This window comes from Heloderma suspectum, chromosome 4 (genome assembly GCF_057233095.1).
Source record: "Heloderma suspectum isolate Gila_16-S chromosome 4, 16-S_ref, whole genome shotgun sequence".
In the NCBI taxonomy this organism is placed as follows: Eukaryota; Metazoa; Chordata; class Lepidosauria; order Squamata; family Helodermatidae; genus Heloderma; species Heloderma suspectum.
The window spans coordinates 13,158,457-13,174,657 of record NC_139461.1 but is presented as its reverse complement, the minus strand read 5'-3'; the positions used below and the strand labels follow the sequence as shown (position 1 = coordinate 13,174,657).

The window sequence follows — 16,201 nt, the reverse complement described above, 5'->3', positions numbered from 1 at the left end:
GAAGCTGTTGTAGAGTAAAACATGCAATGCGGGATGAGGCTCCCACACTGGGTTCCTCTGAAATGCAGCATCTCTAGTCTTCCTGGTATAACCAGCAAAAATAGAATATTTGCACTTTCTGTTACTTGGCAACTACATAACTTTTCAGGAAGGGCTCCTTTAGGGCATTTTAAATTATTATCCCACCATTTTTTGTTTTTGTTTGCCAGCCATAATCAAGCCAATTGAATATAAAAATACTCAATGCAATTATACACAGCAGGAAAGAATGCTGAATGCTTAATTGATTTTCATTGAACTCCAGTTGTGGGTCTGGTTTTGTTTTGTTTTACACACTAAGGCCTGGATGTAACTTTTATGTAATTTAATTTGAGGATTGCCAGATGTGGGCCCTCATGCAGAATAGAAACCGAGTGTGGTCCTGTGAAAGAGCACTGGGCTCGGATCTTGGGTTCCAGGGCCACCTTATTTGAGACCTCAGTCCGGCCTTGAGCAAAGGCAACCTATTTTAGCCTTACTCTCCCATCTCTAAAATTGAAATAATAGTGATCTACCCTACTGGATTGTTTGTGAATGCAAGTAAAAAAGAAAATAAATGTTTGATGTGTACATGAATTATAACCACTACTACTAGTAGAATAAGAGTTTATGAGATGACAATTACTCTAACAATCTAAGGTTAGAAAATGCCTCTTTGAAGCTTCCCAGCTGATCTTTGCTTTGGTCCTACTGTGTATTCTAGGTAGCACTGTGTACTGCCGTGAAGGCAGATACTATTTTGCAAATTATCTTGCGGAGTACAGGATCAGAAGACTGTATATTTTGTCACTCTAGATATTATGTAAATTGCCACATCTGTGTAATGGCTGAACTGTAGGCAGCCGTCAGAAATGAGCCAGGACTTGACCCAAGGGCACAAAGCCAAGAAACCAAGCCAGAACACAGCAAAGACTACACTGAAGCATACTAGACCCAGGAAAAATGTGCCGCTCAGACAAGTTCCCAGCTCAGACAGGAAGTCTTTTATTCCTGTTGGAGAGAGTCCAGAACCTGAGATTACTTCACTGCCAGGACTACATTTCATCCTGCAGTTCTGATTGCTCACCATATGTGGCTGCCACACCCCAAACTGAAGGTTCCTGGTTCTAGGCCCAGCAGCTCCTGACAGGCTACTCCCACTTTGCCTATTTCCCACTTTGCCTATTTCACTGTTCGTGAGAATAAATGATTCCCATGAGAGAAGAAAGCAAGTGTAATCAAGGTCAAGGAGAGTCTCACTGGGCCAATTCTGGAATATCCTTGCTATATCATCTTATATTTGTTTTTATGCAGAAATTGCAACACGTCTAAATCTTTGTTTTACAACTTTACAGTTTCAACACATTCCAACATACTCCATAGCTAGATGATACAATGTGATAGTTCAATTAGAAATAAGGGTGGGGGAGAGAGATAACTAGCATTAGTGCCAGCAAGGTTTTTCAAACATTTTTAAAAAAACGAGACACCACTTATGTGCTTGTTATGACCACATTTTCAGCAGTTCTGTTTTTAGCTATCTGCTGTTTTGCTTCCCCAAGATATTCCCCCAGAATGCATTAGCTCAGCAGTATCTGCAGTTTTACAGTAGCAATTAGCATCCTGGGGATCCAGCCATGGATAACGAAAAACATAACTGAAGTGGAGTTAATCAAGAGTAAAATTAAAAATATGGAGGAGCTCACGTAATCACAGTAGTTTTTCTTCTAAGCAGCAGAAGAGTTGTGAAGAAATTGCCATAGGCATAGTTGAGTCTTCCTGTGCCCCTAGGCTTTCTCTGGCAAACATGAAACTAGAACAGCTGGGGTTTCTTAATGACTTGGGAAACTAATGAAGGCTAATAATAATGACTGGGCAGCCTGGCTGAGGATTATTCTGACATGTTAATCATCTCTTTTCTCTTAAATGCCAGAGCTGCGGTGAAAAAGATTTGATTTCATCACTTGGAAAGCAATGCTTTCAAGTCATTATCTCAAGTGTTAAGGTGCCAAAATACTTGCCAAAAACTGCACAAAATCAGCTATGCCAGTGACTATTTCAATCCTCTCTTCTTATTGTTATCTGCATGTTAAGGCACAACACAGGAGACAAAGAATGATTTATGTGTAGGAGACAGTAGACCCCTTTCCACTTTCACCTGGTTTCCTATTGTTAGGATATATGGACTTTCCTCTGAGGTCTTTTGAGCATTACAGAAAAAAAAACTGTGTTCCTCTCTCACTATCCCCGCATAGCGGCATGTGCGTGCATGCGTATGCTATCAAGAGTACTTAATATGTAAGTAGCTTATTTTACATGTGAGTGGACAAGGGAAGTCAAAATGAAAATTCTGGTTACTGTTGACTTAGTACAGTTACAATACTCAGCGAGCACTGAAATGGGAGGGGAGGAGAATCTAAGTCAAGGAGGGGAGGACCACCATACAAGGTGAAAGACAGAGGGAATATGCAAGCCTGAGGGGTACTTCCCAACTCTTTGTCACAGTTAAGGGTTGAGAAGAGTAATGGTGCACCAAGCCAACATCTTTGATGGAAAGGGGATCTAAAATATGTATTTATTCTGTCTTTTTACTCTATTCATGGTTCTATCCTATAACTCAACTAGCTCTATCTGTGAAGGCCAATTCAAAGGTCACAGGGGTGTCATGACTGTCAACAAAAGCAGGGACCATATGGATAGGTAACTGCATGAGAGATAGCACCTATGCGGCTAAGATGATTTTAACAATATCATATCTTAAATTATTTTAAGAATTTGTTAAAAATGACTCAAATAATGTGGGGGCCATTTCACAGAAATGGCTACTCACACATGGCTTCCACTTCAACCACAGACAGGCCACTTCTGTGACTGACATCTGAAGCAGACCTGACAAGAGCCAGAACAGACGGGGGGAGGGGGCAGAAGACCTGTACAGGATGTTGGCAACCTTAGGCAAACAGTGTACTTGAACTGCCCAAATAGTCAGGGGTGTGTGAAATTCCCAGGAACCCAAAATGTCCCTTACATTGGTTCAAGAGCATCAACAAAAGTAAATAAAAAGCAGCAGCATTGTGTTTTCAGAGTAATGGTTCACTCTTACCCACAACACGCTTTTGCGGTAATGTCTTCAAATGTATATTCCTGTTCTAGAAACAATTATTTGTCTTTTTAAATAAATGCTAAAAGATGTACTAAAGTCCTAAAGCAATTCAAAAACAGAGAATGTGTGAGCAGCATCACTACTTTGACCTAGAAGGTTACCTTAACCTCAGAGACTGGGCATATTCAGATACTGAGTTGATTTTAAATGTGATCAAATTTTCTATGTTAGGCTGTACCTGTATTCCATCTTTTTCTTTGTAAAATAGATTAGCTTGAAAAGAAACATAATTATCCATCGCACAAGTCCTAAATAGCACATTGTAAAAACCACACAATTTATTTCTCACTGATGTATTTAAAGATCAATAAATCACATTGCTTCTATTATTTTTAAGGGATAGAATCACCTAGTTAATCATTAGTAAGACATAAAGCAGGCTCTTTAAGAGTCCTTAACCCAATATATGTGAACTTAACTAAATCACCTTAAATTACAATCAATGAAAACAAGAATGCTACAAAATCAGAGGTACTTTCACAGTAATTCTGCCATTTCTCAGAACGGGCATTTCTGTCACACAGCAATTCAGCACACAGCATTCAATCAATATTGCAAGATCTACTATAGGTAAAACAAAAAACTATTTTCTTGCACAGCTGTGGCAACTTTATACTGTTTTTTACAAACTCTGAAATGCATCTAGAACTACATCATGCAAAGTAAGTACAATAAATTATAGGTTTATTCAAACAGTCACCATAGTTCATAACTTGCCTAATATGCTAGGAAAAGGTACTTCAAATGGGTGCATTTAAATGGTAGGTAGACGATGACTGTAGCCATGAAATTAAAAGACGCTTGCTGCTTGGGAGGAAAGCTATGGCAAACCTAGACAGCATAGTCAGAAGCAGAGACATCACCTTGCCGACAAAGGTCCGTCTAATCAAAGCTATGGTTTTCCCAGTAGTAACGTATGGCTGTGAGAGCTGGACTATAAGGAAGGCTGAGCACCGAAGAATTGATGCTTTTGAACTGTGGTGCTGGAGAAGACTCTTATGAGTCCCCTGGACTGCAAGGAGGTCAAATCAGTCCATCCTAAAGGAAATCAACCCTGACTGCTCATCGGAAGGACAGATACTGAAGCTGAAGCTCAAATATTTTGGCCACCTAATGTGAAGAGAAAACTCTCTGGAAAAGACCCTGATGCTGGGAAAGATTGAAGGCAAAAGGAGAAGGGGACAGCAGAGGATGAGATGGCTAGATAGCATCACCGATGCAATGAATATGAATTTGAGCACACTCTGGGAGAGAGTGGAGGACAGGAAGGCCTGGCATGCTATGGTCCATAGGGTCACGAAGAGTCGGACACGACTTAACGACTGAACAACAACTGAGTAATAACAGAATTAAGGATGACAAGCTATTCATTCATTTGAATAAGGATTTATTTGGGAAGTTTCCAAATTTCTAAAGTGGTTATAACCTGGAAAAATAACCTGTATTTTATCAACAGTTTAATTTTAGTCTATGGGGGGAAATGTGAAATGCTATGGTCCCTCTTCACTTCCCCTCATGATGTAAAACTTTGGCAATCACTTCCACATGTTAGAGAACTTCCTTTTCTTCAAATGCCCTTATTTCTTGACACTCCATTACTGATTATCTGAAGGAGGTTTAATGTGAGGTCTTGCATCACAACAAACCAGTTTTTAGGAGCAGAAGTTATTCCTCGACTTGTAATGAAAAGCTCTTGGTGCCACTGTATGTTCAAATGTTTGGGATCCTGAATCCTGAAGGTTAATATTTATCCTACAACTGTCTGGGAATGAAGTGATTCAGATAACTGCTAATTTTGAAGAAACAAATAGTAACGATTTCATGGGTTAACGGGAACTCTGGACTACAGCCACAAGGGGCCAGCAAGGTCCTGCCCACTCACCCTCTCTGAGTCCTGATACAGTCCAAAATGCCACAAGCAAGGCACAGCTGTGTCATGAAGAGCTGGGCAGAGAACAAGCAAAGGGGAAGCCAGAGTTACAGGTAAGGTTCGGGCACAGAAATAGAAAAGACTAGCTTATACCCTTGGGCTGGTGCTGCCACTCAACTGCCCAATCTTAGGAGATACAGCCTCAGCACACAGGATCAGAAAATCTGGCTTTTAAGACAAAGTCCTGATTGTGTCCACTTGGAAGGGTGTGAAAAAGTTCAGCAGAAACACATTTGGCATGCACCCTCTTGAGCTCTGTGTTTCTGCTTTTTCAGCTCTATAGATATAACCTGGTATATATCACCCGCTGATCTCAAGAGCAGTTGAATATTTTCACTTTAGAACATTCTTGCAATGCTTAGAATTCTGTTCCTTAGTCTGGGTGTTAACCCTGACCTCCTGAAGGGATTAGGCACCTGCATTTGTCATTGCCGTACCATTTTATTAATTTTACCAAGTTCTTTATTTAAGGAAATCTAAAAAACAGCTTGAGATAGTCCAAACAGATCATGCTTATTTAGCCACGTCTTTCCTTAAATGACCATCTGCCCCACCCCCTTACCGCAAAACAAACAAACAAACAAACAAAAAACCTGCATCTGCTTGATGATTTCTGGGAGAAGAGAGACAATTAATTGCACATGTTCTGGATTTTTAAGAAATAGCTGATTTTGATTTATTGCTGGGAAGGCTATTGAAAAATTGGTAACACACCTCTCTTAAAACAATACAGGATGTCTTAGTATAAAAGGCAAATGTTTAATGATAAATAATTAACTATTATAAAATGTGAATAAGCAAAAAGTAGTAATTTTATTAAAGGGAAGACACACAAAACACAATTAGGTTCATCAAGAATTCTGGGTAACTGGCATAAACAAATAGTTGTCAAGATGACCTGGATAGTATCCAATGAGAAAATGCTAAGTTTGGGCCAAAGCCTATCGCTTGGGCCAAAGAGATGCTTGAGTAACCAACAGGTGGGAGACTGTATTATTCCAGGTCAAAAGTGTACTTAAGGGCACAATTCTATGACTGCTAGAAAGAGACTAAATGGCCATAGGATTGGTAAATTCCTGGACTGCCTCTCTGCCTCCTCCCCCGCCGCCTTGTAGGGTGTTCCCAGGGGTGGGGCAGGGAGTGCAGAAGTGCTGGTGCAACACTTCCTATGCATTGTCTGGCCTCCTCATCCTGCGCTCTGACGTCCCATGGCTAGACAGCTGAAAGCGGCCATCTAGAGAATGCAGAGCGGCTGAAGCGTGGAGGAGAGGATCCCCTGCGCACTCCTCCCACCATACAATGGATAGGCGGTTGCCTCTGAGTTCAGAGGTGGCCGCCTATCCGCAAAGGATTGCTCCCTAAGGCGTATCCTATACACTTTTAGACAACAAAAAGTCCTACAACTCCCAGCATCCCTCCAAGTAGCCATGCTGGCTGGGGCATGCTGGGAATTGTAGGATTTTTTCTTGTCTAAACATGCATAGGATTGCACCCTTAAAGTTTTTGTTTATCAATTTATGAGCAAAAAAAAACGTGTAAGGGATATACATAAAAAAGCTTGATATACAAATGTCTAAAAAATGTATAGGCTTAGATTTAATTAGCAAATTTTGAGTAAGAACTTATCTTCTCAAAGGTACAACTCAGAATTGATCTTATCAAGCTTAAAAGGTGTGTGTAAAAGCTTTTTTTGGTATGTTTTAATTTTTTTAGGAAAGTTTAGTATCAATAAGATAATTAAGGGAGCAATCCTATGGCCACTAGACAGCATCTTGATGGCCATAGGATTTGTTGGTTTCTGGGAACCAAGCTCGGAACCAGCACTCCAAACTCACTTCCCAGAAATCTGACTGTCCCCCTCCCCTGCTGCCTCATAGGAGGTGTGGTTTGTCCCTGGCTCTGTGCTCAGAAGAGCAGCACCGAGCAACCGAAAGGGGACATTCCCAGGGGTGGGGACAACAGAAGCATCCTTACAATGCTTCTTATGTGCCGTCTAGCCTCCCTCCCACCCGGTCCCTGGTTAGCCAGCTGAAATCAGCTATCTAGCTGCAAATGCAGGGTGGCTGGAGTGCAGAGGAGAAGATCTCCACAGTCCACCCACCCTGCATTAGTCGGCCACCTCCAAGTTTGGAAGTGGCCAAGTCTCTCCATAGGATTGCACCCCAAGACTGTGAGCTCTAATTTATGGGACAGTAATATTACCTATGAGGTAATCTCTACACAAAAAGGTACGAGTATGTACTGATTTTGGAACAAGGGGACTTCTTATTAGAACCTCATCCAGTCTGTGTATCGGTCAGCTGAATAGCCTATTCAGAATTGAATGGGGAACTTGGTACTTAGAATAAGTAACGTTATTATTTATTATTTGTCTGATTTGTGCCCCACATTTCTACTAAGAAAAAATGGCATTTAAGACAGCTTTTAAAGCAAATTGGTCTAAGAAAAAGAAATGTTTAGGAAATTAAGCTATTATGATCTAAGGATCTTTAGCAAAGCTTTGTTTAACAACAGTAAATGTTTTTATTTTATTTTATGCAAATTATATTTTGATGTGGTATGATAAGTATATTTCTAATAAAAAATGGATTAGAAGATTTTTCCCTTATTAATTCTTGATACTGGATCTATACTTTGAAAACACTCATCAAAGGCCAAATCCGTAACTCAGGGACAGAAATTTGCTTATATATTCAGAAATGCTTCTTTTCTTTAAACAGTCTGAGATGCCATCCTACCATTAGGGTAGCAACAACCTGGAATGCCAGCCAGGCAAACATACTTTTCACTTTGGGATTTTTTTTTCTATGTTTATGTATTGACAGGAAGAAATGCCTTCACTCGTCCTTACATTGCAGAACAAAGCAATTGAAAATCAAAGAGAAACTGGGTTCTCTCAAGCAATTTGCCAATTTCAAGCATCACTGTGGATGATGGAAACTGAGCAGGTCTCCAGCATTCCAGGTTGCTGGTGCAGTGAGTCGAGTAAAGCGGCATCTCTATTTCTGTTTCCACCCTCAGTAATGACATTGTTGCATCTATTGATATGACATTTAACTAAATATAAGCTTCAACATGTCAGGTTTTCTTCCTCGTGTTCCCTAGGGGAAGGTACTCTGTGCAGGTGAAATAGACCAAGAAGTCTGAACATGTTCATTCACATCACAAAGCTAACTGTGTTAAGAATATTTAAAAGCACCAGGCCTGGGGTGGAGCAAAAAAGGATAAAAATTTTGAGGTTTTGGATATGAGGAAAGTATTTTATCATGCTAGAACTCTACTAAATTATTTTCCTATTCTTTAACAATGAGGCTATGATCTACTTTTAGACTGGTTGCTTGTCTGCATTGAAACTTCTGGAGTGGTAACTCTATTAGTCTGTGGCAACAAAACCATGAAGAGTCCTATAACATCTTTCCAGTTCTATAGGGCTTCTTATTATCTGGAGGATGAACATGCAGAGAACACACAGTATTTAACAGCACCACGGCCTTCCCTCATGAAGGGGAGGACACTGGGTTTCCTGCCCTTCCCTGTCCCTTGGAGTTGGAATGCAGTCTGTCCAGACCATAGAATCATAGAATAGTAGGGTTGGAAGGGGCCTACAAGGCCATCAAGTCCAACCCCCTGCTCAATGCAGGAATCCAAGTCAGAGCATCCCTGACAGATGGCTGTCCAGCCTCATCTTGAACACCTCCAGTGTGGGAGAGCACACCACCTCCTTAGGTCATTGGTTCCATTGTCGTATTGCTCTCACAGTCAGGAAGTTTTTCCTGATGTTCAGCCGGAATCTGGCTTCCTGTCACTGGAGCCCATTATTCCATGTCCTGCACTCTGGGATGATCGAGAAGAGATCCTGGCCTTCCTCTCTGTGACAACCTTTCAAGTACTTGAAGAGCGCTATCCTATCTCCCCTCAGTCTTCTCGTCTCAAGGTGAAACATGCCCAGTTCTTTCAGTCTCTCTTCATAGGGCTTTGTTTCCAGTCCCCTGATCATCTTTCTTGCCCTCCTCTGAACCCTCTCCAGTTTGTCTGCATCCTTCTTAAAGTGTGGTGCCCAGAACTGGACACAGTACTCCAGATGAGGCCTAACCAGTGCTGAGTAGAGGGGAACTAGTACTTCCCGGGATTTGGAAGCGATGCTTCTATTAATGCAGCCCAAAATAGCAATGGCCTTTTTTGCAGCCACATCACATCGTTGGCTCATATTCCACTTGTGATCGACAACAATTCCAAAATCCTTCTCGCTTGTAGTGTTGTTGAGCCACGTATCCCCCATCTTGTAACTGTGCATTTGGTTTCTTTTTCCTAGGTGCAGAACTTGGCATTTATCCCTATTAAATGTCATTCTGTTGTTTTCTGCCCAGCGCTCCAGTCTATCCAGATCACTTTGAATTTTGTTTCTGTCTTCCAAAGTATTAGCTATCCCGCCCAATTTTGTGTCATCTGCAAATCTGATCAGAATTCCCTGCACCTCCTTCTCCAAGTCATTTAGAAAAATGTTGAAGAGCACTGGGCCCAGGACTGAGTCCTGCGGTACCCCACTCGTTACCTCTCCCCAGTTTGAGAAGGTCCCATTGATAAGCACTCTTTGGGTCCGATTCTGTAGCCAACTGTGGATCCACCGGATCGTTGTTTCACCAAGATCCTTCACCTGCATCTGGCAGTTCCAGTGCCAAAATTCAGCATGTACTGCCTTGCTGCCAATCACAGATGGAGCAGGTGACCCCTATCTGGCAACAGCAGCACCCCCACCCCGGGTGTTGATTCTCTGGATTGGTCCTGTTCCCCAGACACAGAGGATTGGTGCCTACTGCCTTCATTGACCCCACTCCACTCAGATTCACCATCAGGTATTTGGAGGAGATCCTTGAGCTCAGGTGGGGTTCTAGGGAGGGGTAATTACAGGTAGGCTTTTCTCCCAGACGACTGGGTTTATGGGCAGAATCCCTCCAAAAGTGAGACCTGACCTGACAGATCTTCTGAGGTCAAGAGACAGCCCAGGCCTTTCCCCAGAGGGGAAATATCACAGTCACAAAGACTCTCCTCCAAGCATGTTCCTAAAGCTGCTGCTTTTTTAAAAAGCTCCTAACTATTACATGCCAAAGCACCAGCATGAAAAGGAGCAGAAAGATAGAAGAAAGCTTATAAGATAGACAAATTGGCAGAGCTCCTCCAATGCCCTGCTGTTTGGAGCAAGGCAGGATTGGAACTGAGAGGGGGTCTCTCACTCACTCAGGAATGCCTACAAGTCTATTTTAACATAGTCTTGCCTATCAGAGAGAGTAGGAGCAACACAAGCAAGGCTACCTGCCTCCACTGTAGGACAAATGAACAAGTGTAGTTGTCTACAGATTGAACACCCACAGATCTGTGCTGGGCATTAAAGAATTCATAGCACCATCACTTTATAATCTTTACTAAACAATGTTTACAGCTGTATAGAATCTTGGTATGTCAAGTAAGGGCAGGAGGTTTATACAACGAAGGCAGGAAGTTTATACAACTTAACATGACATGGCAAATTTAACTGTTCTTCAATATCCTAAAAGATGAGGCCACCAGTAGGGAGCAAACTATATTGTGAACTAATATACCTGTTTGGCTACTGGAAGTGACTTGCCACAATTCCCCATAATGTGATGGCATTATTATAGTGATCATTATTATTTCCGGAACACCATTAATATGCACTGCATTTTACAAAATGTAAGAGAACAGGTCTTTGACCCTAAGGAGCTTACAACCTGACACAGGAAAGGCAGCAAAAGAGGGAAAGAGGGGAGATGGAGATGGAAGTAGACGGAGGAAGTTTATTTCAGTTACATTCCATTTGTTGTTGGCTTATGACTGTGGCTTGTCAGGGAAGAGACAAGCCAGAGCTTCCAATTCGCATGTACTTATAAACAATCCCATGGTGCTCTACCATGATCGGGTACTCCATGGTAGAGCAGATAAGGAGAAGCAGATGGGGAGGCGGTGTAGCAGTGGTCCACAAAGACAACTTCCCCCTGACGAGGCTCACTGTGAAGGAACTGGCTTACATCGAGTGTGTGTACTTCAGCCTTGGGAGTAGGGACAGATTGGGGATTCTGTTAGTGTACCGGCCACCCTGCTACCTAACAGAGTTCCTAACTAAGCTCGCAGAGCTGGTCTTGGAACTGGTGTAATCGAGAAGGTGGTGTCCTTTCAACTCCAAGCAGTCTAGAATGAAACTGATTACCTGGACCCATTTCAAACCGGCTTCAGAGTAGGATACTGAGGTGGGTTGCCTTGGTGGATGATCTTCACCTGGGAATCAATAGGGAGAGTGCATCCCTGTTGATTCTTTTGGATCTCTCAGAGGCATTCAATACCATCGACCATGGTATCCTCCTGGATCGCCTGTGGGAGTTGGGGGTTGGGGGCACTGCTCTGCAGTGCTTCCGCTCCTTTCTCTCAGGATGGTTCCAGATGGTGTCGCTAGGGGACAGGTGTTCCTCAAAAAAGGAACTATTATGTGGAGTCCCTCAGGGCTCCATTCTATTCCCGATGCTGTTCAATATCTACATGAAACCACTGGGAGAGATTATCAGGAGGTAGGGGCTGAGTGTTATCAGTATGCTGATGACACCCAAATCTATTTCTCCTTATCACCTTTATCCAAGGAAGGTATGACTCCTCTGAATGACTGCCTGAAGTCAGTAATGGACTGGATAAGGGAGAACAAGCTGACGTTGAATCCAGGCAAGACAGAGGTGCTCATCATGAAGGGTCCTAATTCAGGTATTGAGGTATGTCAACCAGTTCTGGATGGGGTTGCACTCCCTTGAAGGAGCAAGTTCATAGCTTGAGGGTGTTTCTTGACCCAACCCTGCTCCTGGCATCCCAGGTGGAGGCAATGGTGAGAAGTGCCTGTTATCAACTTCAGCTGACATGCCAGCTATGCTCATTCCTGGAACATGTGAACCTGGGTGAAGCATGCACTGGTAACCTCTAGACTTTATTTCTGTAATGCAGTGTACTTGGGGCTGCCTGTATATTGAGTTTGAAAACTCCAACTGGTACAAAATATGTCAGTCTGGTTGGTCTCCGGGACATCCCATGGAGACCATATTACACCAGTTTTAAAACCTTTACCGTGGCTGCCAATTTGTTTCCAAGCAAAATATAAAGTGCTGGTCGTTACCTTTAAAGCCTTGCATGGTCTAGGTCCAAGGTACCTTAGGGAGCGCCTCCTCCTCTACGTCTCAGTCCGCCACCTAAGGTCCTCTGAAGGCTCGCTGCTGCAGCTGCCTAATGTGAGATTGGCAGCCTCACCCAAGAGGCCTCTTTCTTTGCTGCCCCTCAGTTGTGGAATGACCTGCTGGTTGAAATGCGCTTGCTGACCTCATTGTGAAGGTTTTTAAGCAGGCGTTAAGACTCTGTTATTCTGGTAGGCCTTCCCTTTTTAGAATTCTTGTTCCTTTTGCTAATTTTTGTATACTGTTCTTAAGCTGTGTTGTTTTATTGTTGGATTTTTTTAAAAGTTGTTTTTAGTTCAAAGTTGTTTTAAGTTATATGTTGTTTGTATATACTGTCAGTATGCTTTATGTAAATATATTTTGTATACTGTATTTTAATGTTTTATCTTTTGTAAACTTTTTGTAAACCACCCAGAGAACTTCGGCTATGGGGTAGTATAGAAATGTAATAAATAACAACAACAACAAACCACAGACAGAAAATCTGTAATTTATTTAGCTGTTCCCACTTTTGAGCACACTACTCATAAATTATAAGCAAGGTTGCCTCAAAACCCTGGCTTATTGCTACATGCAAACCAGTCCTATTATGTTTTGATATTTGTTATATTGATATAAATACTGATACTGTATCTATCTCAATATAATTGATATTATATTTATCACAATGTTATTTATATGCTACTATTTTGTTGTTGTGCTTGTTTGGTTTTTTTATGGTAGTGTTGTTGCTATGGGAGCGGCATACCCAGACAATAGAATGGAAACATTCAAGCCAGGTTTCTCTCAAATCGAATGCAAGCCAACAGTAGTGTTTTCATATCCTTCCTCGCACTTTGGCATCATCCCCTCCCCATCCCCTCCCTGCTGCCCCTACGCATGCATGCATACATACTGAGATATAAGTAGGCAAGCAATAGAGAAAGTTTTCCTACACCTTCCACAAAGAAGTGCTCTGTATAAACGTTGACATACATAACACTATTTAATTTGATCCCACAATGTTAAGAGACAAGGATTATATTTTGCCATGATGTTGTTTTTCTGTGATATTTTGCTTGTTGAACCAAACATGGCTTCATCCCATGATTTCAGCCATAAAGCTACATGCTAGATAAATGTTTTAACAATAAACAGGCCAAACAGGCAAGGAAGGTGAAGATCCACCTTTTGCTTAGCCTTCAGTGTATGTTTATGGACTTAAAATTGTATCTCTCATCACACTGATGTGGCTTTCTTCCAAATAAAGGCCAGCTCTGTCGCAAGACTAGTTGAGTCTCTTGGCCCAGGCGGCAGATTGAGAGGGCAGTAGAACAAGCCCACACACCAGCCACCTGCTTAAATAGCACTTTTAAATGCCTGGTAACAGCAGTCTCCAGTACGGAAGATACTGTGGTGAGTTCATTTGATATACGGCGTACTTCTTTAAGCAGCACTCTGTTAGCCTTTGTTTTCCCTCTAAGTTTAACAACAACAAAAAAGCTTTAGTTAATCTGTAGATTGTTACAAGCCATCACTAAGCACCGAACTGGAGGCAGTTCAGTTGACATAAGGGAAAAATTACACAACTAACTTTACCCTAACTCTAGGATTAACACAAGCAGAAATGACAGATACAATCCTATGAACAATTATTGGCAAGTAAGTCTCACTGACATAGTGGAGCTTACTTCCGAATAAACATAGATAGGATCAGGTTGCATAATCAATTCATCATGGGTAAATGAGTGCAGCAAAATATAGTGGGGATGGGACACACGCATGCAATATACTGTAGCTTAGGTGTAGGCAACATGGTGCCTGCGGACACCACTGCACCTACTGATACTGCTCTCTGTGTCCATGAGCTGCCCTGCTTGATAACCTGTAATGTGTGTGTATGTGTTTAATTAAAAAAAAATGTGGGTGACCAGGAGTGCTTCAAAATACAATGCTGGCCTCCAGCTGCCTGCCATATTTATTCCCTGAATGCCTTAGCCATGTGGACCCAGATACATTCTTAGGAAGTAAATATGGCAGGCGGGACAGGGAGACCAGGGGTAGGGAGGGTTGTGGAAAGCAGTGGGAGGGGATGAGGTCCTATGATTGACTTCATGAGCGGGAGGAGAAAGCAGGGAAGGAGTCTGAGTGTTTGTGTTTTGGGGATGGGGAGTGTGTGAGGAGAGAGTTTGTGGGGTGATGCTGAAAGAGAATGAGAAATGAGTGAAAGGGTTGAGTGGATCTTGTGAGCTGGGTGTGTGGATGAGAGAGCAAAGGAAGGCAGGAAAGAGAGTGTGGGAGTAATTTGAAAGAGGAAACTGTGGATTCAAAGGAGGGGATTTGTGTTTTGGGGCACAGACCACCTATTCCTTGCATTCAGGTTCTTGGGGAAATAACTTGTTTTTGAGCCTCACCAGTTATGTGAAATGGGCATTTTGTGACTGACCATGCCCACCACAGCAGCCATTTGGTGAATGGGCAGCCCCCACCCATGGCAATCAGTTTGTGGCAGCACCAAAGACACTTTCTCAAAATTCTGAAAATGTCCACTGATCCCAAAAGGTTGGAGACCCCTGCTGTAGCTTACGGCAAATATTTCTCTTTGGCCCTGCCCTGATTTTGGGGGCCCAGTCCTATGGGATGAAGAGGCAGGTGATATAGTAGTGTGGATCATGTTTGCTCTACCTTCTGATCTGAAACAGAGGCACTAATCCTCTAGATGTGGGAGAGGCTATTTGCTGTTCCAATACAGGCAGCAGAATGCCTTGGGCCAGGCCTATTTCCATTTCAAAACGCTATACTGCATTTTTAGAATGCCCTAGAACCTCTGCAGTCAACCAGCACAAGTGATTCTGGGGCATTCTGCTGTTTGACATTGTGCATTTCCAGTTAGGTAGTTTTTGCAGCTACAGACAAGATAGACTTAGCTTACATTTGAAAATATCAGTACATTGTAAACTATGAGTTTATTTAATGTAAATAAATCTAGGCTATTGATTTATAATTTAGTGGTCAGCTGCAACATGGGCATCCTAACAAAGCAAAAACAAAAACAAAAAGCAAAAGTATTTCTTTTTAATATCATGTTCCATACATAGCAGGCATCGTCTCAGAAGAGGTGGTCCCCCCTGTGGGAGAGAGAAGGGGGAATGTCCCTTTTAAGATGGCATTTGCTATCTGCAATTTTTATGTATGTGTGTTTATGTATGTGTATAGATAGATATCAATCTGCTGCCCAATTACAGGGGGAGGGTCACCTTTTTAACCAATTACAAGATTTTAAAATCAATTAATCTAACCAATTAGTCAATTCAATGTTCTAACCCTATTATTTTCCTTCATTGTCCAAATGAATTTACTGTTCCTAGCCAAGAAGACCTCATCCATGGAAGTGTAAATTAGTTTTTATTCTGATTGCCCCTCCTTCTCACTGGTGGACTGACAAATTGATTATTATTTACTATGTTTGTTTATTACATTTCTTACCCACTTTTCTCTAAAATAGACTTGAGATGGGTTATAAAAGAGTAAAATAAGGCAAAAAAACTCATTCTATCAATAAAATACTATGAAAAACATTATGTGTCAAAAATGTAATCCCATTCCAAATGCCTTCCAAATGAGGGAAATTTGCAGAATAATTCAGAAAGAAACCAAAATTTAAACCAAATGAATCCCACAAAGGAGGGTGCAGGGAATTCCTTACCTGTTCCACTGAACAGAAGAGACTCTCCCTGACTTCCTTCCCCTAACAATCAACCTAATATCCAAAGATGGCAGCAGCTGGAGCAGGTTTAGTCTCTCTCTTCATTCTTAGAAGGGCTTTCAGACAAGCTTCAAGTGTTAGGCCCCATTTGGTACAGAAAAGTCTAAAGAGTGAAGACGTTC

At 41.9% G+C, this 16,201-nt stretch overlaps 1 protein-coding gene across 7 annotated transcripts in view; it reads right to left on the bottom strand.

Moving 5' to 3' along the window:
- Positions 1-16,201, bottom strand: part of TRAPPC9 (trafficking protein particle complex subunit 9) — a 579,153-nt gene that overhangs the window by 133,449 nt on the left and 429,503 nt on the right. The window contains exon 22 of one of the 7 annotated variants that reach the window (XM_084848698.1): positions 1-16,201. This exon is cut by the window's left edge and continues 41,479 nt beyond it. The exons of the other annotated variants lie outside the window; for them this stretch is intronic. Coding sequence (XP_084704824.1) covers positions 16,074-16,201 — 128 coding nt within the window. The 3' untranslated portion in view covers positions 1-16,073. 7 annotated transcript variants of the gene reach the window in all.